Here is a 24,065-nt window from a genome sequence, read left to right as displayed (position 1 = left end):
TTATTGATTATTCAGAACTTGAGAGCTGTGGAAGCGAACGGTTTTCTTACCTGCAACTATAGCCTGTAGAATCTTTATTTTTGAGCCAATGTTTCTTTTTGTAACACTGTAATAAACAGTGATGTTTTATCTTTTAAACAACGTTTCCGTGGAACTGTTTTTCTGGGATAACAATCTACACTGAACAAACTTTGGCTCACCTGGAGTGCTGTAGTACTATTGTAAGCCATCGCATATCTAAAGATTTCAAACCTCTACACTTACTTCCACCCATCCATCCATTTTCTTCCGCTTTATCCGGGGCCAGGTCGTGGGGCAGAAGTCTGAGCAGAGATGCCCAGACTTTCCGATCCACACACACCTCCTCCAGCTGTTCTGGTGGGTGTCACCCCGAGGCGACACCAGGCCAGCTCGGAGACATAGTCCCAGTGTGTCCTGGGTCTTCCACGAGGCCTTGTCCCACTAGGACATGCCTGGAACACCTCCCGCGGGAGGCGACCAGGAGGCATCCGGAACAGATGCCCGAGCCACCTCAGCTGGCTCCTTTCGACGAGAAGGAGCAGCGACTCTACTCCGAGCTCCTCCCGGGTAATGGCTCGGTTCCACCTACCCTACTCTACTCTACCCTGCTCTACTTTGCCTGCATTTGAAATGTTTCCACCAGCCCACTTTACAGTTAACTGGTACTTTTTTTAGTACCTGCTTGGCCCTGGTACTAACCAGGCCAAGCAGGTACTGTTTCCAATGGATACAGTCAAAAGCAAAGCCATATCCATGGATACACCCTGGTATGGATACAGTATCAGATTCTACAGAATAGTGGAAACACAACCAGGCCAAGTAGAGTAGGACCAAACAAAGTAGAGTAGAGAAGGGTAGGGCTGGTGGAAACGAGCCATAACTGAGCTCCTCATCTCGAAGGGTGCGCCCAGCCCCCCTGCAAAGGAAACTCATTTCGGCCGCTTGTATTCGCGATCTTGTCCTTTCAGTTAAAGGAGACACTTCAGAAAGTGGACTTTGGAAAGGCCCAGCAGACTTTCAGTGAAGTTGGCCGAGCTAAAGAGCTGTTTAAAATGGGAGATTCTGTTTGTAAAATCACAGTAGGAAATGTTTGTGAGGGAACAGGCTTTGTGCTGTTTCAGCGCTACATCCTCACAAAATCTTTTTGAGGATATTATTTACAAGGGGAATCTGCGTCCAGACTTAGACACAACTACCATGTTTAATTATGAAACACCTCATCAGGAAAACATCCTCAACTTTAAAGTCAGGAACACATTCATTGACTATGATGGAGAGTTGGATTATGCCGTTCTGGAGCTTGTAGTGAGTGAAGAGGCTGAAAGTCTAGTTCCTCCAGGGCTCATGAAACACTGCTGTCCGATGCCGGAGAGTGGAGAGGCGTGCATTATTGGAGAAGTAGAAAAATTTGACCCCGCCTGTATTATTGAGAAGGAGAATAGGGAATTCAAGGCCGAGGAGTATTTAGAGCGGTTTAAGGACAATGAGTGGGCCTTTACTTCTGTCCTTGATTGTAAGTGTCGTTGAAAGGACTTGCACTTAGTATTTTTGTTTTATGGGTTAATATTTTTTGTTGAAATTTATTGTGACTCACGTTGTGAATTTATGTTACATTTTATAAATAAGATACGTTAATTTGCCAAAGGAGTATTTTTATTTTTTGTACCGCAACTATCGCGAGATTTGGTTTAGTATAAGAGGCTGCGAGATTTGCATTCGCCCAGACATGCAAAAGACTTTGACCGAGCGATCTGCAGCAGCAAGGCCAATTAGCTAGCTGCACAAGGTATTTTGTTTTATATTTTGTCTAATTATTTGTATATTTGTGAAGTACATTGGGCTAATTATTGTATACTTGTTTAGTATGCACAAGACTGAAATATTTGCTGCCCAAGAACCTCCGAAGTGGCAGGCGGCCACGAGGTAGCCATTTTGTTTAATATATTTTTTTTCCTGTGACTGGACTATGTCTAAAGCATTGTATTTCATGTCCTGTCCAACAGTTTTCACGGCATAAAAGTAAAGCGCCCGTCTTTAAGAAGCCGTGCCTGTGTTGTCATTTCGGAGCCACAGTGAAAACTCGCCCAGCCCAGCGCCGGTGAGAAGCACGTAAAGACGACGGCAGATGCAGTGGGTGACGGTACCGTGGTGCGACACCAGAGGGCGCCATTACCAAAGCTCATCGCCCACAAGCAACGCATCAATAAAGTTATAAGGAATGAGTAAAGTGGAAATTAAGAAAGGACAGTGCTAAAAGAAAAACGAGTGGTTTAAGTCAAGTTCAAAGGTCCACTAAAAGTTTCTAAAGCATATTTGTCAAAGTTACTTGATTTCTTCTGTACCTCAAAGTGATGCATTTTTGTTGAATTAAGTTAGTTTTGTGCATTTTGCTTAAGGTCAAAACTACATTTAAGTTCCTAAAAAGATATTCACAAGTTAAAGTGCAAATAAGCTAATTTGAAGAAGCATTTTGGGAATTCAATTGGTGTGTTAACTAAACGTTAAAGATGAGTGACATAGAAGAGTTACCACTTAACGAAGTTGTAGAACATGAAGAAGTGCAAGCTACAGAACAACAAACTGTTCGTAAAAGCGAAAGAGTCAGAACATTAACCGAAAAGGGTAAAGAGCTTCAAGAGGAAAAACTAAAGAGCCTCCAACACAAGTATGCACTCGTATTTGAAAAATGGAGATATGAAGCAAGACTGAGCAGAGTAATGCTGAGGAAGAATGCTTCAGAAAGTGAATTAAAGGAGTTGATCGATAATGTAAACATCACTTGTAAAGATGTGCAAATCGTTTATGACCAGATACGTCAAATACAATCTCCCGAAGCAGACATAAGGCGTAAAGTTGATGCATGCACGTCACTCTCCGTATTTATTGTCAACAGAGCTGAGAAATGGCTCGAAGGAGACATTGAGGACGATGAAGAACCATGGCCGGATGTCGGATCATGCTTAGGATCTGAAGGTTCTAAATCAAGGTCAAAATCCCGAAGGTCCAAAGGTAGTTCAGGACAATCATGCTCACAAACAATAAAAAGATTGGAAGCTGAGGCTGAAGCAGCTGCATCTCAAGAAATACTAGCAGTAATGGACGTGCAGGAAAAGGAAACAGCTGAACTACAAAAATTGGAACTTGAGAACTTTGCAAGGCAACAAGCAATGGAGGAGCAGCGTAGAAAGATTGACCGCTTGGAAGAAGTTAAGAAATTGAATGCTGCCAAAGCTCGTGTAAAGGTTTATGATGAAGTTGAAAGTACTGCTGGAAGCCGAAGTTTGCTACAAAGTATTAAAGCAGCGAGTGAAACCCAAGCAATCCCTATCATACCAAGCAATCCCTTTCAAGCTACAAACACAACCCAAGTCTTTCATGCTACAAGCCATGCATTTGTTCCACACGTTCAACAGACTCCTATCATACAAGCAAAGACCACAAGTCAAACACTCAAAGCATCAAGTCCACCATTCATCCCTCAAGCCACACAAGTTCATACAGTCGTAACGCAACCACAGCCAAATTCTGATCTAGTTGGCATACTAGCAGAAGCAATAAGTGCAAATCGACTTCCAACTCCAGAACCTGCATTGTTCACTGGAGACCCACTAAAGTTCAAAGACTGGCAGTTGTCATTTGAAACCTTGATCGAAAGAAAGAACATTCCCAAGAATGAGAGACTTTACTATCTCAGGAAGTATCTCGGTGGACCTGCAAAAAGAGCAGTAGAAGGATTTCTCTTAGTAGGCACAGATGAAGCGTACGACTCAGCTTGGAATGTGCTGGAAAAGCGTTTTGGAGATCTGTTCACCATAGGAAAATGCTTCAGAGACAAGCTTCATGGTTGGCCGAAAATAAGCTACAAAGATGGAAGTGAGTTAAGGGAATTTGCTGACTTTCTTGGAAGTTGTGAAGCTGCGATACCACACATAAAGGCATTAGAAGTTCTCAATGATTGTATGGAAATTCAGAGACTCTTGTTGAAACTTCCAGATTGGTTGACTACAAGATGGAACCGCACAGCCATGAAAATAAGACGAACAAATAATGGAGAGTATCCATCCTTCCGCACGTTTGTGGAGTTCGTGTCCATGGAAGCTGACTTGGCGTGCGATCCCATAGCCTCAATGCAAGCCCTTAAAGGTTTGGACACAAGTAAGCCCAAACATCCACGCAGTCAAGTCATTCAAGCAAAAACGCTAACTACAAACTCAAGTCACTCAACAAGCTCAGGTCACACAAATACTGTAACCTGTCTCTTCTGCAAAAAGAATGGCCACACACTTGATAAATGTTTCAAGTTCACGGATAAAACAGTTCAAGATCGTATCAAGTTTGCACAGACAGAAAAGCTGTGTTTCGGATGCTTAAAGACTGGACATCATTCAAAGAAGTGCGATAAAAGAAGCACGTGTGAAAAATGTCAAAGAAGACACCCTACATGTCTACACGACGACAAGTTCATGGAACGTAAAAGGGCAACACCTGTAAAGAGTGAGGATAACTCTCAAGACAAAGTAGACACTAAAGACACAAAGGAAGAAGACAAATCGTCAACTGCAATCTCTAACAGGGTAACTCAAGAAACCTCAAGCACATTGACGTCTTCTATACTACCTGTCTGGGTCTCATCCACAAACCACCCAGAGAAAGAAGTTTTGGTGTATGCACTTCTCGACTCACAGAGTGATACATCCTTCATCTTGGATGAAGTAGCCCAAGATCTTAACACAGATAAAAGCAAAGCCAATCTGCGGCTATCAACTATGTCCGCAAAGTCAACAGTTATACCATGTGAGAAGCTGGTAAACCTTCAAGTCAGAGGATATAAGTGTGAAAAGAAAATCATATTACCACCAGTCTTTACAAGAGAGTTCATACCAGTTAACAGGTCACATATCCCAACTTCTGACACCGCTTTGAAGTGGCCTCATCTGGAAAGGCTAGCAGATAAGTTACCACCAATGCTCGAATGTGAAGTTGGTCTGCTTATCGGCTATAACTGTCAACAAGCTCTTCTACCAAGAGAAGTTCTCGCAGGCAAAGAAAACCAACCCTACGCACAGCTAACCGATCTCGGCTGGAGCATAGTTGGTTGCTCGTCTCAAGTCCACGATCACAATGATGCCATCGGCACAAGTCACAGAATCATTGTGCGTGAAGTAACTCCTGTGTCACAACCAGCAGTTGAACTCAAACAAGAAGTGCGTTTTGTATGCAGAACTCAAGTAAAGGAAGTCAGTCCAATTGATGTGATAAAGGCGTTGGAATCTGATTTCTCAGAGCATGCAACAGACGACAATCCAATCTCTCAGGAAGACATTTTGTTCATGACAAAGGTAACAAAGGGCATAAGACAAAGGGAAGACGGTCACTACGAACTTCCACTACCATTCAAAACAGACAATCCAAATCTTCCAAACAACAAACAATACGCTGAACACAGATTGTCTTCATTGGAACGTAGACTCAAAAAGGATGAGAAATACTACAAGGATTATGTCAAGTTCATGGACGACATCATAACCCGTGGAGACGCAGAAAGAGTCCCAGTACAAGAGCTGGAAAACAAGACGGCGTGGTACATCCCTCATCACGGGGTGTACCACCCCCATAAGCCCGAAAAGATCCGTGTGGTTTTTGATTGTTCTGCCCGTTTCCATGAAACATCTCTTAACGATCACCTTCTGACTGGACCAGACCTCACCAACGCACTGGTCGGAGTGTTATGCCGATTCAGAAAGGGTCCAATCGCCTTCATGTGTGACGTGGAGAGAATGTTCCATCAATTCCATGTTGTCAAGGAACATCAAGACTACCTGAGATTTCTCTGGTGGGACAAAGGCGATTTGAACTCCGAGCCTTCAGTGTACAGGATGAAAGTGCACCTTTTCGGGGCAGCTTCCTCTCCCGGATGCTGTAACTTCGGACTCAAACATCTCGCATCTCAAGGCAAAGACAAGTTCAGCAAGGAGACTGTCAAGTTCATCCAAAGAGGTTTCTACGTTGATGATGGACTTGCCAGCGTAACGTCAACAGCCGAAGCCATAAAGCTGGTCGAAGAGTCAAGAGCACTTTGCAAGACAGGCAAACTCCATTTGCATAAGTTTGTGTCAAACAATAAAGAAGTGCTCGAAGCAATTCCCAAAGAAGAACAAGCTCAAGCCAAAGACCAAGACATGGCTCTTGGAGAACCCCACATCGAACGTGCACTCGGAGTACAATGGTGTATCGAGGCAGATGAATTCCAATTCAGAGTCCAAGTCAAAGACAACCCGTTGACAAGGAGAGGGGTGCTCTCGACAGTTGCGTCAGTCTATGACCCCCTTGGGTTTGTCGCCCCGTTCATACTGATTGGAAAGCAAATACTCCAAACGTTGTGCAAAGACAAAGTTAATTGGGACGACGATCTCCCAGACCACATTCTACCACGATGGGAAGCATGGTTGAGAGACCTGCCCAAACTGGCAGCTCTGAAGATCCCACGAAGCTACTCACAAGACATCAATGTTGTACAGTATGAGTTACATAACTTCTCAGACGCAAGCCTCGAAGGTTATGGCGCATGTTCATACCTCAGAGCAATAAGTAAAGAAGGTCAAATCAGTTGTTCACTCGTCATGGGTAAAGCGAGAGTTACACCCACTAAACAAACGACCATCCCAAGACTCGAACTATCATCAGCCGTGACTTCAGTCCGCAATGCAGATGTAATCAAGCGAGAATTGGAAATTGAAAGTCTCAACGAATATTATTGGTCAGATTCACAAGTCGTATTGGCATACATAGCCAACGATGCAAAGAGATTTCACACATTCGTCGCCAATCGAATCCAACGAATAAGACAAAGTACAAGTCCTGAAAAATGGCAGCACGTCAGCTCAGAAAATAACCCGGCTAATCATGCCTCGAGAGGTTTAAGCGCAACTCAGCTGAAAGAATCAAACTGGTTAAAAGGCCCAGATTTCCTTTGGAAACAAGATCTTCCAGTCAATGAGGAAATGGTGGGAGAGATCGAAGAAACGGATCCTGAACTCCGTAAAGGTCACACGCACACAACACAGTCAAAGGAAGCAAACCCAGTGCTAGAACGTTTAAAGAAGTTTTCCGATTGGTCAAGAGCAGTAAAGGCTATCGCCAGACTCAAAAGATTCATCAAAGAATATAAAGGTATCCAACAAAGAACAAACAAAGTTACAGATCTTGAAGAGAGAAAGGACGTAGAAGTGTTCATCATCAAGTTAGTGCAAAGAGAAGCTTTCCCCGAGGAAATACAGAAAATCAGATCTCAAAGGGAAAATTCTCTACACAAGCACAACAGGCTTAAACAGTTGAACGCTTTCCTGGACAAGTCAGATGTTCTCAGGGTGGGAGGAAGATTATCCCAATCAGCGTTACACCATGATGTCAAACACCCCGCAATTCTTCCCAAAGAATCTCACGTGTCAGCCCTACTCGTAAAACACTATCATGAACGTGTACATCACCAAGGAAGAGGCATGACTACAAATGAATTGCGTGCAAATGGAATATGGATCTTAGGATGTGGAAATATTGTTTCATCGCACATCTACCGCTGCGTTAAGTGCAGAAAATATAGAAAAGCTACAAATGTCCAACAGATGGCAGATTTGCCAGAAGTGAGAACAGAAACAGCACCACCTTTTACCTACTGTGGCATCGACTGTTTCGGCCCATTCATAGTAAAGGATGGAAGAAAAGAAGTGAAAAGATACGGATTACTGTTCACATGCTTATGTTCACGAGCAGTGCACATTGAAACACTCGATGACTTATCAACAGATGCTTTCATGAATGCTCTTCGAACTCTGATCGCCATAAGAGGTCCTGTCCGACAATTAAGGTGCGACCAAGGGACAAACTTTATGGGAGCTAAAAGAGAGTTTTTGGAGTTAATGAAAGACATGGATCAAGAACCACAAAGAGCCATTGGTTGTGAATTTGTGATGAAAGTTCCATCAGCAAGCCACATGGGAGGCATCTGGGAACGCCAAATTCGAACAGTGAGAAGCATACTTACAGCAATGCTTGACAAGTCTTCAAACAGACTCGATACAACTAGTTTAAGAACACTACTTTACGAGACAATGGCAATCATCAACAGTAGACCTTTAAGTGTTGAATATCTAAATGATCCCACGGGTCCAGAACCACTAACTCCTAATCACATATTAACGATGAAATCTTCAGTTATTCTTCCCCCTCCAGGACAATTTTGCAAGGATGATTTGTACTTGAACAAAAGATGGAGGAAGGTTCAATTTCTAGCAAATGAATTTTGGCAAAGATGGAGGCGAGAATATTTGTTGAATCTCCAACAGCGACAGAAATGGCAGAAAGTTTCAAGAAACCTGCAAGTAAATGATATTGTGATAATACAGGATGACAATGCTCCAAGATGTAAATGGAAACTAGCTAAAGTGATAGAGACTTTGGAAAGCCCGGACGGCAAAGTTCGAAAAGTGAAGTTGAAGACCAGTGAAACCACTTTTGACAAAGGGAAACCACTGACGAGACTAATACACCTAGAAAGACCTATTCACAAAGTCGTGACTCTACTCGAGACCGACGTACATAGTAAACAAACTAACCAGGACACGTCTTAGAAAATCACATTAAGAAATAATGAGTGATTTTGGTGGGAGTGTAAGTGTCGTTGAAAGGACTTGCACTTAGTATTTTTGTTTTATGGGTTAATATTTTTTGTTGAAATTTATTGTGACTCACGTTGTGAATTTATGTTACATTTTATAAATAAGATACGTTAATTTGCCAAAGGAGTATTTTTATTTTTTGTACCGCAACTATCGCGAGATTTGGTTTAGTATAAGAGGCTGCGAGATTTGCATTCGCCCAGACATGCAAAAGACTTTGACCGAGCGATCTGCAGCAGCAAGGCCAATTAGCTAGCTGCACAAGGTATTTTGTTTTATATTTTGTCTAATTATTTGTATATTTGTGAAGTACATTGGGCTAATTATTGTATACTTGTTTAGTATGCACAAGACTGAAATATTTGCTGCCCAAGAACCTCCGAAGTGGCAGGCGGCCACGAGGTAGCCATTTTGTTTAATATATTTTTTTTCCTGTGACTGGACTATGTCTAAAGCATTGTATTTCATGTCCTGTCCAACAGTTTTCACGGCATAAAAGTAAAGCGCCCGTCTTTAAGAAGCCGTGCCTGTGTTGTCATTTCGGAGCCACATTGATCATATTCAGAAACAAGGAATTAAGAGAATCATGTCCCCATCAGACCCTCTGTACATCACGGCCTCCTACCACACCTTCATGTTCCACGGCTCCTCAGGCTCCCCAGTGTTCGATGCTCACTGCAGGGTGTTCGGTTTGCACACTGGGGGTTTCACCTACGATGTTCCAACAAAAGGCAGTGTCATAGAATATGCCCGTTCAGTTCTGTAAATTTTTCATCAGTTTGTGACAAATCCTAGAAGTAAGAATAAACCAGAGTGCCACTGAGTGCAGTGGAGAGGGAGTTGAAATATTGGAAGCAAAGTCTGACCAGTGATGAGCCCATGGATGAAAGCTAACTTTATACTTAAAGGGACCAGTTGGAAGTTGACATTTTTTTTACCCGCTACTGCCACCTCGAGTCTCATGCGTAACTGCACCTTCCAAATCGACCCGAAGTAACACCTTTTTGAGTGACAGTGCAGGATTTCAGAGTCAGTTGTGGTGAACAGGTCTGAGCTCATTCTACACATTAGGACATTACTGGAACATGTAGGGGGAGGGAAATACATTATTTTAACATTTTTTTAATTCCATCCTGTCCCTTTAATGTTGTAATATTGCTGATGGAGTTGGGATTTCATTGTAAAAAACAATCGATTTGTTTTCAATCAATCGTTCAGTCCCCATCATTGGCCCCAATAGTGTTGCCACTGATGCCCAAAACTGGTTTATTCCACTGATACTCTTGTGTCAGATACCCTCCCATCCTCCTCCTGTGTTTAAATGTTTATTGTTAATCTGCAGATTTTGCAATCAACGATAAGGTTGTTTTTTAATGAAAATACACGCTCCAACTCCAGAATGAGGAACACAAAGGGATCTGATAAAACTCTGAGCGGTCATGACCCATGAGAGCAAATGGGGCAGCCAACTTGTGACAATGAATCATCCGTGTGTAATGTATTGACTTCTGATCATGTGACATGAGTTCAAACAAATGATTACATGTAGTAGTCAATCTCTAATTCGATGGGGTGCATTGTATATTATAATATGAATTTATATTGTTTCTTGTTACACTGCTTTTTCAATAAAGTATTTCTGCATGGACTTTCTGAATAACATCTGGGTTGTAACACATATTTTGTATGCGTAGAACCATTAAAGTTTGGGGATTCACACCCTTCCAGCTGACTTTTACAGAAGTCGGTATCAAGTGACAGTCTTGCTAATTTAGATCAGAAAAACACACATAATTGACATGTCAGCAAAAATGTCAATGTAAATATGAGTTAGTGTAATAGCAACATTTTATTTGTTCGTTTGTCCCAAAATGGCAACAGAAGAAGTACATTTTAAAAATCACCTACCTCCACACTTTCTTATAGCTATTTGTGCTTTTAAAATATGTCTAAACACTGTTCATATAGTTCTTTATTGTTTAAAAATAGCACACTAACGACATCTGATGTTAGGTTTCCGATAAGACACATGAGCACGTTCTCTATGTCTGCACAGGCCACTCCTCATTAGAAAGCAGGAAACCTCACCTGGATGGGAGAGAAGAGCAGGTGAGAGTGTGCATGACTGTGATTGAGGTCCTTTGGTGCAGATGTGTGCGGCCATAATGGGCTCTGCGCACAGACTGTTGCATAGCAGTGTGATGCTAACGTCCCATAGGTCTATTTGGTTTATTGCCACAAATAACTGTATGTTTGGTCAGTTTTTGGTATTTTAGGTAAATGGTTATTTTGGCCAAATTGACTTTTCTTCAAAGTATTTGCTTTAGTAATACATAATCATAATGTTGGTATTTGTTCTGGTCATATTTGGTTTGGTAATGGCTATGACTCTGGACACTGTGGTGCATCATGGGGGGCGCAGCTCACAGATTAGAGCCAACAGTTCTTTGACTTTATTTGTAAAGTCTGTCTTTTTGTCATGTGATTTTTACTCACAAAAGGTTAAACTGCACCTTTGGTCTCCTTGGATATTATTATTATCATTGACATGGAATTGGATCATTATTTTGGACATGCTAAAGGCTGGCTTCATCTCACTTTAGAACCTACAGAAAACTAACTGTGAAATACATCAATATTTTCACAGTATGTGTCAGAAAACAAGCAGCTGTTGGATAATTACATACATGTTAAAAACATTACACAGGATGTAAATACTTGGAGATGTCGGCCGTGTTTATACCTGTAACTTGTAACCATGAAAACTTTAGAAATTCCTTTAGCTATCTGAAATTTTTCTACAAATGCACACATTTTATTAGCCATGACTGAATATGATATAGCACATACGTGTCAAACTCTGGCCCGAGGTGTTGTGGATTTTCTTACTTAATAAAGCTTAAGAGAAGTTTGTCTAGTCAACATGTGAATTTATTACGCATGCGGAGATTGTGCGCACAGGAGGATCTGTGTGCAAATCTGCCGAGCAAGGTTTCGTAACAGATTTATATACAATTACATCGAAAGGCGGTACAGCAAAACAAAGACATGGTGATACATTTGGAGATGTAAATGCAAGCGGCCAAGGAGCGCTTTGCGTGGGAATGAAATCAGGCTGGCAGAGGAGACCTTTGTCATGTTGGTGAGATGGGCCATGTGGGCCTATTGTCTTGTAGGTGCGAAACGACCCTGCCCAGGATCTTGACCAGGCCCAGAATCTGGATCTTTTGTGAGATGGAGGTGGCCCATCTTGGCCTATTGTCTGTCTGGGATACAGGAAGAAAAACCGGTCTGACCACACAGCAGGGAGCCAGGCCGAATGGCGCCGGTTTGGTTACTAGCTTAACTCTAACTAAACTTCCCACAACACTCCTCCCTCTTGATGATTACAAAACCCAGTTTTGAAGAAATCACATTCAGTTAAGCATCGGAGACATTGAAATCACACCACCTTCAAACTTGTGTTCGGGAGAAACATTGCTGTCATTAGAGTCGAATGCGTCACCGTAAACCTTCAGCCAAAGGCAAAATTAGCAAGGAAGCTGTAGAATGTTTGACCTGCAACCAGGCGGTATTATGTTCAGCCAAGCTGCGTTTAACGCAAGCTACGTCGTGAGTCACAGAGTTTTGAATAAAGCGATGAATCCGGACAGCAGGAGTCAATGCCAGCCTTTTCCGTCCTAGGCATATGCGGGAGTTCAGCAGTCTTTCCTGTGCAAGGCAAATGTTCACGGCTTGTTCTCAGGGGCGCCGCTCTCTCTGAGCGTGTGCAGAGCATCGGTGGTCCTGGCGAGGTCTGGTTTTTTGGGGCGACGAGACTCTCTTTGGGGCCTTCCCCACACTCGTTTGGGCCGAGTCTCGGGGGTCAGATATATGGCCTTGGGCAGGAGAGTGGGACACGTGGGAGTCGGGGCGTTGTGTTCTTCTCGGGGGTGTCTCTTGTTGTTGTTGTTGGCCGGTTCCAGCGTCGGAGGTCGCACAACAGCCCACCCCTTCAGCGTCGGGAGCCGCGGTTGTGCCTGCTCCGTCCCCACCATCGGTGTCAGCGTTCTGGGGTCGTCTGTGGCAGCATCCCCTAGCAGTGGTTGGCGTGGATCCATGTCGTCCCCTCGGCGCTTCCCTCCTGCGAGGTTCTCCGTGGTCACTTTGTGCCCATGGGCCTTGGCCATGGGCCTCCATTCATTCTGTGAGGCAGATCTTGTGACACAACAATTTACTTTCTGACAGCATTAAAATATCTTCTTATTCAACCAACACCCAATATCCCCCCTTTTGACACGTATTATGTGTCAAAGCGTTTGTCTGCAGCCGGTCTCCACCTGTACATGTCTGCTACAGAACAACGAGGTGTTAGTTTCAGGTTTGTTAGTGGTTAGTGGTTATTATATACGAGGCTAAGCCTGTTGGAAGAATTTTGTTATCGTGTTCATATTACAGGTCGCATCTACGCCTGTAATCAGTGCCAGAGATGCATGACAACAAACAGACACACGCACGCACACAGCAAACGACAAAGACACAAAACACAACACAGAAGTCGCCTGCGCAGAAAGTCGTCAGGTTAGGTAATAAAAAATAAAAAATAAAAAATCAAGTTTTGTGTGATGAGGCCTTCATCGTGTTTTTTCAACCCACGGAATCTGTTGAAAAATTTCTATTTCCTTTGGGCTGGATTTTCACATTGTTTGCACAGAATTTGGTGAGCGCTCTTATTTTGAAAGCCTGATTGTCTTTCTTGTAGGGATGCATCCATGTACTTCATCATGGGGGACTTAAAAAATAAAGAGAAAACAACCCCAAAGTACACAAAAAGGTAAACTCAAAAGCATCAGAAGCTAGCTGATATCATTATAAAGAACCACCATAGTAAACATACTCAATATGTAGCCTCTCTTCACTACACTGAAGCCATGCGTGTCCAAGTTCTAAGCTAGTCTGGGAGAAACCGGGCAGAGCAGCGTAAGTCTTCCCCCGTGGGTGGCTTCTAATTCTTGTACGGGCTTTACTCTATCCACTGTCGTGGCTAACAAATTAGCAATCATGGGATTTGGTGTCAATTTCCAGTGGAAGTCAAATGTTGGGACCGGTGCCTCCGTGTGCATCCCGTTAAAAACATGGGTCGTTTATCAGATCATTAGCGTGCATTACCCGTAGGCCGGTCGGTGTCGAGATCAGATTTAGACTCAGTCCGCACATAAGATCTCAGCTTCATAAGTTGATTGGGCACAATGGGGAATAGAGAAACAAATGTTTGACCGAGTTGCCCTGAGAGTCAAAACACGTTAGTGGCGACGTAAATAGCTCTTTGGTTGTTTCACCCGACGCTGCGAGTGAGAATGTAAAGCGCTCACTCATTTTAGGAGAGACAGAAAGGCTGTCATTTTAAGCACAGAATTAGTTGCACCAGAATCAACTATAAATGTAACTTTTTCACCGCTGATTGTTAGCGTGTATTCCGGAGTTTTAGCATGAATTTTCTTCCAAAAACGTGTATGTGCCAATTGCAATTGGTTCAAACTTACGTGGCAGATGAGGGATCGCTTCTGTGACGAGTGTGAATGTGTTACCGGGTGATGAGCCGCTCGTACGGTTTCCTCCGTGTGTCCCCCGGGTGTGCCGCTGCCTTGCCATGTCTCCCCTTCTAGTCAGCCTCATAGCGCTCTCGGTGATTAAATGTGTGGGACCCATCCTGTGGGCCTCCATAGCGGGGTTGTTGTTGTTGCCACTGTGGCGTATCATACTGCTGCTGGTGTGGCTCACGGGTCTGATTTTGCTGCCACTGGGGCTGGTTGTACTGCTCGCGGCTGTTTTGGGTCTGTTGGCTTTTCGGCGGGTTGAGGCAGTTTCTTGCTCTGTGTCCGCGTCTTCCACAGTTCCAGCATTCTATCGCCCTCGTCCCGTTGTTGTTCTCCCAAATCTTTTCGTCCTTGTTGGAATTATCGTTGGGGTTTTGGGGTGTGCGGGCCTGAGCCGATAGCATTGTGGCCTGACTTTTAGCTGCCTCCAGACAAAAAAACTGCATGTTTAGCGTGCATTAGTAGATCCTTTATCTGGGGTACGTCGGCAAACGCAATGTAAGAGTCGCGCACCTTTACCGCTACCTCCGGGAGCAGTCCTTCGATAAATCTGGAGCACAAATATCCGTTGTACACAGGATTGTCTTTCTCCTCTCCTGCTGTAGTGATCTTCGGGGGTACGCCAGAGTTCTCATTAAACACAGCGAGCAAGCGGCTATAATACTCCTCAACTTTTTCGCCTGTCTCCTGCTTACATTTGGCCAGGATACTGAGGTCGTATTTACGGGGAAAAACGACCGCTAGCCCGTCACACATTTTCTTCACAGCGGTCATGTACGGTCCAGATTCTGACTCAGTGATGTCCTTGGCCCGTAGTGATGGATCGGGCAAATAAGGCTTAAATTTCTGAAAGTCCGCAGGTGATATCTTATAAACAAGAACCCGGGCGCACTCCGCTCCTGAGGGCTTGTATTCGCGGCAAAAGGCGAGGAGATCTTCGCTGAATTTGGAACAGTTTGTCTCTGGCCTCGTAGACAGCAGTTGTGAGGCGGATAAGAACTCGCTCGGCCCCCAAGGTCTGAAAACCAACTCCGGTCCTTCGCGTCCCACCATCTCTATCATTGGAAAAGTGGCAACGAAATGTTTTCTCGGCTCCGGGTCGTGCCTTAGCTGCGTTTTTCTGCTCCATTGTGCTTCCGCCACGTCTTCTTCTGCTGGCGATGCGGTACCCACTTCCTGCGGGGTTACAGCTGGCACCGTTGGGGCTGGAGGGTGCTGCCGCTGTGAGGGCTGGAGAGGCTGGTGCTGCTCGGGTTGATGGCGCTGCGGCAACGGCGGGGGTAAAAGGCAGGGGGCAGCTTCACACGGCGGTGGCACGAAGGAAAGCGATGACAAATCTGGGTACAAAGAGGCAGAAGGGACAACAGTAGTGTGTTCGTGGTTTAACCCAACGCTTTGTTTGGGCGCGTATTTAGCATGGAGCTCAGCTCCCTCCGCAAAAGGGTTAGTAGGGGAAAAGGAACGATAGGGTTTAGGTTTCCCACGGGGTTTCGTGTCTGTGAGCGCCTGGATGTTCTCTACCTCTGCAGAAGGTAGAGGAGCTATCATTTTAGTGGTTTTCTTGCGGTCTCGTTCTGTAGCCAAATCTTCCCACATAGCAAGTCTGATGTTTAAGCATGGCTCTGACATCTTCTGCTGTGATTTTCTTACACCCCAGTATTCTTTCTCTCTCTTCTTCTAATTTTCACGCAACACGCGTAATTGATTTAACGACATAGAGCCACCTTCCGGAAAACCAAACGACGCCGACCACATTGGCAAGCATTCCAGAGCTTTAACTCCAAAGCGTTTTTCCATTGCCATTGTTATAGGCGACGGTTGGGTTCCCTTCGATGTAGCATCTTTAGATTGACTTTCCCCCATTTTCTCTCTTACAAACAAATAGGATTTCTAGCCCGCTTAGCCTTTTTACCTGCTCTTCCCCACTTTCGGGCGTTCGGATCCCCCCCTGTTAGTTTACGACCATAACAGGCGCGCGTTTTTGGATCGGAACGAGCCGGCTGAGACGCAAAGAGATCAGGCTGCTTTTCAAAGCAATCACTAACGCGCAGCCGCCAGATAAGTCTTACACACTCTACGCCAAAAAAGTAAATAAAATAAAAACAAAAAAAGAACAAAAACACCTTAAAATACGTAAATAAATCAAGAAAACGTGTACACTTAAGCGCTGCCCTGGGCTTACACATTTGAAAAGACAACAAAACTCACCACAAGCAGGTTCTTTTAAGGTCCTGTGTTAGCCATAAAGTTGTCCTGCGGGAGACGAGCGCGTGCCCTCCTTCGTCTCAAAAGCGAGCTGAGGTACTGAGGCTGGTCTTCTTCCCAGGTCGGCCAAAACGCACCGTCGTCTCCACGCTGAAAACAAATTATAGCTAAAGACTTACCGACAACGCCAAAATTGTTGTGGATTTTCTTGCTTAATAAAGCTTAAGCTTAAGTTTGTCTAGTCAACATGTGAATTTATTACGCATGCGGAGATTGTGCGCACAGGAGGATCTGTGTGCAAATCTGCCGAGCAAGGTTTCGTAACAGATTTATATACAATTACATCGAAAGGCGGTACAGCAAAACAAAGACATGGTGATACATTTGGAGATGTAAATGCAAGCGGCCAAGGAGCGCTTTGCGTGGGAATGAAATCAGGCTGGCAGAGGAGACCTTTGTCATGTTGGTGAGATGGGCCATGTGGGCCTATTGTCTTGTAGGTGCGAAACGACCCTGCCCAGGATCTTGACCAGGCCCAGGATCTGGATCTTTTGTGAGATGGAGGTGGCCCATCTTGGCCTATTGTCTGTCTGGGATACAGGAAGAAAAACCGGTCTGACCACACAGCAGGGAGCCAGGCCGAATGGCGCCGGTTTGGTTACTAGCTTAACTCTAACTAAACTTCCCACAACAGAGGTTATACCAAATGACTACTCGAGGAGGTTCAACTCGGAGAAACGCCACCTGCAACATACTGACGTTTCCGCCACGAGGACTCATGTTGCAGCTGTAGTTGGTCTGGTCATATTTGCTGTTGATCATGTTTAATGTAATGATCAGTGTGCGCCAGGGCTACGTGAATACCATATGAAAAATATGTATTTAATAGTAAATGTGCCCCCCGTGGATTTCATATGCCCCCCTTAAGACTGACGTCTGGCGACGGGACTGAATATAAATATATTTCTCACTGCATCATTTATCATTTTAACCTTAGCTTTTCATTCATGAACTGTTTAACCTCTTAACCCCCGCCTTAATCGAGCGCATTTCCTCCAGTTCGGCTTTATCCAAATCTAAAAGCTTCTTGATGCCTATAGGCCAGTGTGACGCCTCAATCTGAAAGCTAAGGCCTACACAGCTGATTGTAACTTTTTTGTCACATATCTGAAGTGTTTTTCTCTGCTTTTGTGTTTTTTTTTTTTTAACATTGTTTTCTCGGCTTCAGTTGCTTTGTCATCACCTTTTTTTTTGCTGTATTGTCGCCACAGTTTTGTCACAGTTTTGTGGTGTTGTTGTTGCTTTTCTGGCATGTTTTGGTTGCTCTTTTGTTGTTGTTTTTTTATCACATATTTGTTGTGTTTTTGTCCCTTTTTTTATTTGTTCTCGTTGCTTTTCCGGCATGTTTTTAATCACTCTTTTGTCCCGTTTTTGTTCAAGAAGCTTTTAGATTTGGGTAAAGCCATAATGGAGAAAATGCGCTCGGTTCAGGTGAGGTTAACTTCTGAACCAAAATGTATTTGTATTTGTATGGAAATGTTTGTTTAAACTTCTACTAATACAAAACATTCAAACATACTATACTTCAAATACTACATCACCAATGATTCACCAATCACCAAACGTCAGTCTGCATTAAGCAATGTCCATCTCCCCGGCTGTGTGAGGACTCCTGTTTAACCTCTTAACCCCCACCTGAACCGAGCACGTTTTCTCCAGGCTTTACCCAAATCTAGACGCTTCTTGAAACAGCGACAAAAATGACACAAAAACAAGACGAAAACACAAAAAAGTGTCAAAGAAGCAGCAAAAGACCAACAAAAAAGAGACGAAAACACAACGAAAACATGACAAAAGCTCCAGTCGAGAAGCTTTAGAAAGATGAGGAGAGGCAGGCGGTTTCCTATTGGCTCTCTCGTCTTGATGGGCGGGAGCTACACCTGAGGAGTTAAAGTTACAGAGAATGATCTGAACTCTCAAGGTGGTGGACATGTCCGGGAGCTCCAAGGTAAGGGCATTTTAAACAAGATTGAAGATTCTGTCTTACTCTAGTGACTCACACATCGTGACCCATTCACCACAAGTTGGTGTTATTGGTGCTTTGTTAGACGCAGATGTAAAGGCTACTGCTGTGTTGTTAATAAATGAACACTAACCAATGTCACTTTGGAGTATTGTGGACTCTATGGGGGACTAACTTCACAATAAAAGTTCAGGATTCTTCTGAACTTTTATTATTGTGTAATTGAGAGTGTCCTGACCAGTTGTATTACTGTGTGGTTTGGTCTCACTCTGAAAGAGAAGAAGGCTTTGAACAAAGTGGTTCGCTCAGCCTCAGGACCATTGGCTGCACTTTGCCGCTCCTGGAGGCCACATATAAAGCTCGACTAGTGACTCGAGCTTTAAAACTAGCAAATGATGCCTCAGGCCACCCTGCTAAAGCTTTTTTTGAGATGCTTCCTTCAGGGCGAAGGTATCGCTCCATCATATGTTCTACTGATCGACATATGAACAGTTTCTTTCCTCAAGCTGTGATCACTTTAAACAAGGCACTTTAAACAGGCACTTCTACTATATTTATCGGTGTGGACTTTTATTGTACAATGTTTTGCCCTTAGGCTTTTAATGTGGCAGTGTTTGTTTGTTCTGTTTTTTATATTGTGTCTTTTTACTTGTTTTACATATCGCACTTTGAGCTCTTTGCACATTTTTTTCCAATGTGGTTTTTCTAACTGCAAATGGCCAATAAATGAATCTGAATCTGAATCTGAACAGGTGCTAAACATCGATATACATACAAACATACAGTACTTGTCCATCTTTTGTTTCAGAACTAAATTCCTGTAATTTTTTCGGTTTGTTGAAAAATGGTGAGTTATTAAGCTAACACGCTTTCACATTTCCTTTTCTTTCAGCTGCTGCTGTAATCTGATCTGATCACCGAATTTGCTGAGTCACGGTGCAAAACAGGTTCATCCTGACCACCAATGACAGGTACAAACAAAAATCTAGTACTTTGCACACCTGATAGGCTGTGGCTTCTAATTTTGACATGCTATTTAGTTTGATGTGTACGTGTCTATTCTGTTTTACTCATGAATTACATGTAGGCCGATGGAGCCCCGCCCTCATTGAAACAAGAGGCGTATGCACATACCTGTGTAATCTGATTATGTTGCAGTTTAGCCTTGGCAAAATCAAACTCATCATTTGTATTAGTTAGGCGAGGATTAAACTTGCCAAGATAATTAAATTACAAATGGACTTTTAACATTCTAACATGAAGTCTGTCTCAGAATCATGGTCTAGCTGTGGGTGAGGGTGAGTGAGTGTGGTCTGTGAGGAATGGTGAGGATCAACACAGAAAGTCCCCCTGTAGTTTTGGCACTAGCTTCTTTACTGAGCGATAATGCTCATGACACGCTCACCAAATGCAGTTCAGACGGGTTTCTGAACGCTCACATGTGCTCCTCCTACAGTAGTACTCATACCAGTTAAAACACAAAAGTGCAAATTACATAAAAATGGAAAAACTGTATTGGAAACGGAATGTTTATCAGCAGAGAAAATGGTTTGGTATAGGTATTCTTTAAATAAGTGGCAGCAAAGTTTGTCAAAAAGTTTTGTTCAGTCATTACTGAACACAAGGTTGTGAATAAAAAATAGTTTCCTCATTCTTTCGTTCTGGTGAATGTGGAGTTTTTCTACCTTGCTCTGACACATTACGCAAACCTTGCCAAGCTTTCAACTCTCCTGCCTCTCACGGAGACTTGGAGATGCCCTCCCCAAGACAGCCCTCCAGACTCTCCAGACTTTTTCCCCAGGATGGGAAAGGTGATAAAAGCCACAATTGCATATCACTTCCTGATTGGTCAGATTCATGCACACGCCTGACAGACACCTTTTGTTAACTTCACTCTCCTTATGTTAGGGCTAAGTTAAGGTTAGGGTTAGTTTGTAACACTCCACTATTCTTTAAGGGTTACGGTCAGGTATACGGTCAGTACTGATCAGTTTAAATAGCGCGTAATGTCGGAGACTGGCCAATCAGTAAATTTTGTTTCTCCATCTTGGGGGGAAAAAAAATCCCCTGGAGTTGTGCTGTGCTGACGTGGCGTCTTCCACTCTGTGCCGTTCTACTGCACTGTCTGCACTGACTGACAAAGCTCTTTTATGTTTCAGATCCAGTTTGATCACTGACTTTGATGAGTCACTCAACGGTGTAAAACAGGTTACACTTCATCGAGACACACCTGTTCCTGTAAAGACAGCACCTCTCTGTGGAATTACAGGTAGGCCGCCCCAACAGCACATGAATTAGTCCTTCATAGGTGATGATCATACAGCGCCTCTCGAAAGTACTAATACACCTTGAACTTTTGCACATTTTGTCATGTTTACAACCATAAATATAAAGATTTTATTTATTATTATTATTTTTATTATTATTACTTTTTTTTAAACTTTTTTTTTTATTCAATTTTTCATTTAAAAAGATATAAAACACAAACACTGCCAGTGCCGTACAGCAAATATTTCTCATCAGTCCATACCACTGGATGAAATAATTATAAAGTAAAGGCAACTGTCCTTCAGTTCTTTGAGTGCGCAGGTTGAGTCCTCTTCTGTTTGATATGTTCAATAAAGGATCCCCATATTTTTGTAAATTTATCATGTTTGCCACAAATTATATCGAATCTCCTCGAGGTACTGACAAGACATCATATCATTCAACCATATGTAATAACTAGGTGGCGTGGTGGCCTTCCACTCCTTCAAAATGACCGTCTTTGCAATGATCATGCCAAACATGACAGCTTGTTGTAGGGACTTAATAATACTAATACTAATACTTAATAGGGAATATAACAAAGTTCGATTTGAACAACCAAGTATCACTATTAAAATGCTAGGTGTGACCAAAGGTGGGACAGAGAAAAAATAAATGTCCTAGCGTACCATCACTTGCTTTACATTTGTCACACAATGATGAAATCGAAGGGAACAGTCTATGTAGCCTAGTTTTAGAATAATGTAAACGATGTATGACTTTAAACTGTATTAGCTGGAGTCTGGCAGTTATTGAACATAATTTAATCCCATTTAAAGCTCTATTCCATAAATCAACTGATCTCGGCACTTGCATCTGTAACCCAAGCTTCTTTCATATGGTTCGATGATGTTGGTTTAGAGAAAAGATCGACAAAGTGAGAAATCAGATGCTTGGATGTTGGAGGTGTTCTCAAAAATGCCAAAGTGCCAATGTGTTCACTCAGCCGGTTAGCCAGGACTTTAGCTATAATCTTTTGATCGCTATTCAACAGACTAAGAGGACGATAAGAAGAAACATTTTTTTCATTTCTTGCTTTCTTCAATAAAAGCCAAATCCAGGCTGCTCTCATCCATGTGCTGTTAAGTCATACACAGATAATACAAGAAATCAAGAAATTTGTCCTATCTGTCATGACATCAACCTGCCATGGGACTACGGATGAAAATTAGCCTATATGGCTAACTCCGGTACATTTACATGTTGAAGAAACACATGTTGATTAATGTGCACTGTCCCAATTCAAATAAAGATATAAAAAAACAAAAACAAAAATCATGATGCCCCACGTACACAAAGAGGAAATATGTTTTGTAGTTTGTAGTACTGTCCAGTGTCAAAACAGAAAGGTTTACTGTAAGAGGTTTGATAAGATAGACATAAAGTTAAACAGACGAACACAGATCCACAGAAAAATATGTGAAATGTCATATTGTATGTTTGTCTCTGTTTAGGAGGAAAACATGGCTGACATAGACATTCCATTCAAGGTAAAATATAAAAATGACCAATGGGCTCTGTGCACAGTAAGGCTTGGCCTGGTCTGACCCTAAATCATGAGCTATGGTTTCTGCCATGATGACCTTTGTCTATCAGTCCCTGATGGTGGACGTGGTGCCATTACAACTGCCCCGTGTTCCAAACCTCCTGGTCTGAGCTTTTACTAGTGGTCATTATGTGGTACTGCAGTATAAATGTATCCAACTGAGCATCATTCAAGACCAGGCTGTAACAAACCACAGGTGTTCATTTGACAAGGAGCTATGAAATAAAAAGTTACACTGAACTAGATTTTAGTTCTAAACCTATATTCTAGATTGCAGACGCACCTGATTTTTCCTGATCGAAATGTGATTTTTGTGGTTTTGGCCCAAAGTCAATTCAAGCTCTCACTATCCCTCCTGTGCATCTGAATTGTTCAAGCAAATTGATGAAATGCAAGTTTCACGTCCGTGTACAGCTTTGAGCGGTGACAAAGTGAAGCAGACACAGTATATTTTGTGGGTGGTCCACCCACAAAAAGTCAGTAACATAATCACATATGCTAACTGAAGCACACGCTCCAATGGTTGAAACAAGGAGTTATGTGGCTTGTTCCGTGCACTACAAAGGAGGAGAAGAAAAACTCGACAACATGTACCACAGACAATAACCCATATATGTTAGTTATGTATTTGTTTTTTAATCAGGGGAGGATTGGCTTTGAACAGATTTAAGTTTGAGTTTTCTCTATCTTTAAGTGAGTTAAGTTAAAAAGAGACTAATGCTGTATTTTTGCAAAGGGCCTATTGTTTAGTATTTCACAGTTTTCAAGAAAATAATAAGCTACATTTTTGGGGGGCTTTTCAGAAGATGAATATCAAGTCAGAGGACGGCTCCAATTCAAAGGTCAGTATACATGTCTTCATTGTATATCAGTTTATACCTGTTTAAAGATCAGGCAAATCCAGATCGCACTGTCAAGGAAACAATAACATAAATAAATAATATTTGTCAGTTTAATTGTCAGTTGTGAAATGTCTTGTTGATCTGATGGGTTTGTTTTACAGGAAGAAGATCATTCACACAAATTCATTTTAAAATTAAACCAAGAAAAAATTTTCATCCACTGTGATCATCCTCAAACTGTGCTCGAGGCCATCACTTCCAAACTTCAGGGGAAAAAAGAGAGCAGCGAGCATGTCATACTTCAGAAGGGGGAAGCACACCAGGGCACTGCCATTGCCACACACTTTCCCTGTGTGTGCCTTGAAGACGGAGAGCTGGTCACTTTAGAAATGACAAATAAACAGGTAGAATCAAGAGGTGAAGAGAGAGACCATATCATTTATTTAAAGAAATGTCCTTTTATTTACATTGAGACAAAAGGAGGGAAAAACACAACATCTAAAAAACTATTCAATAGCACCGCCATAGAGAAGTACACACAGGTCTGTGTCTACGGAGCAGACAGCATGACCCTGAAACATGTCATCAAACAGGATGGCCGCTTCAAGGAGCTCGGTGATTTCACACTCGAAGGCGTTGACGAGGAAAAATTGACTGTGTTAACGAGTGATGAAATAAGACGTCATGATGGTAAAAAATTCAGGATTTCTCTTCCAAGAGGCTTTCCAAAAAAAGCAGATAAGAGTGCTGCAAAAGAGAGAGGTGAAACAGTTCTCCAAAAAACGGACAAGGCGGCTTCACGGGCCAGAGGAGCCGTCGACACAGGTGTGGCAACTGAGGCTGGTTCTAGTTCAACGCCCAAAACTGAGT

General features: G+C 42.8%; 1 protein-coding gene across 1 annotated transcript in view; it reads left to right on the top strand.

The window, feature by feature from the left end:
* Nucleotides 1-9,462, top strand: part of LOC306970051 (uncharacterized protein) — a gene marked incomplete at its 3' end in the record, with an annotated part of 29,332 nt that extends 19,870 nt beyond the window's left edge. Inside the window, exons 7-8 of the mRNA XM_079565877.1 lie at nucleotides 5,489-6,352; nucleotides 9,243-9,462. Coding sequence (XP_079422003.1) covers nucleotides 5,489-6,352; nucleotides 9,243-9,462 — 1,084 coding nt within the window. The remainder of the gene's footprint in view (nucleotides 1-5,488; nucleotides 6,353-9,242) is intronic.
* Between the last annotated feature and the right edge of the window lie 14,603 nt (nucleotides 9,463-24,065).

Source organism: Gobius niger (assembly GCF_951799975.1).
Source record: "Gobius niger genome assembly, chromosome: 11".
NCBI lineage: Eukaryota > Metazoa > Chordata > Actinopteri > Gobiiformes > Gobiidae > Gobius > Gobius niger.
The sequence above is the reverse complement of the archived record's forward strand: the minus strand, read 5'-3'. Positions and strand labels throughout refer to the sequence as shown.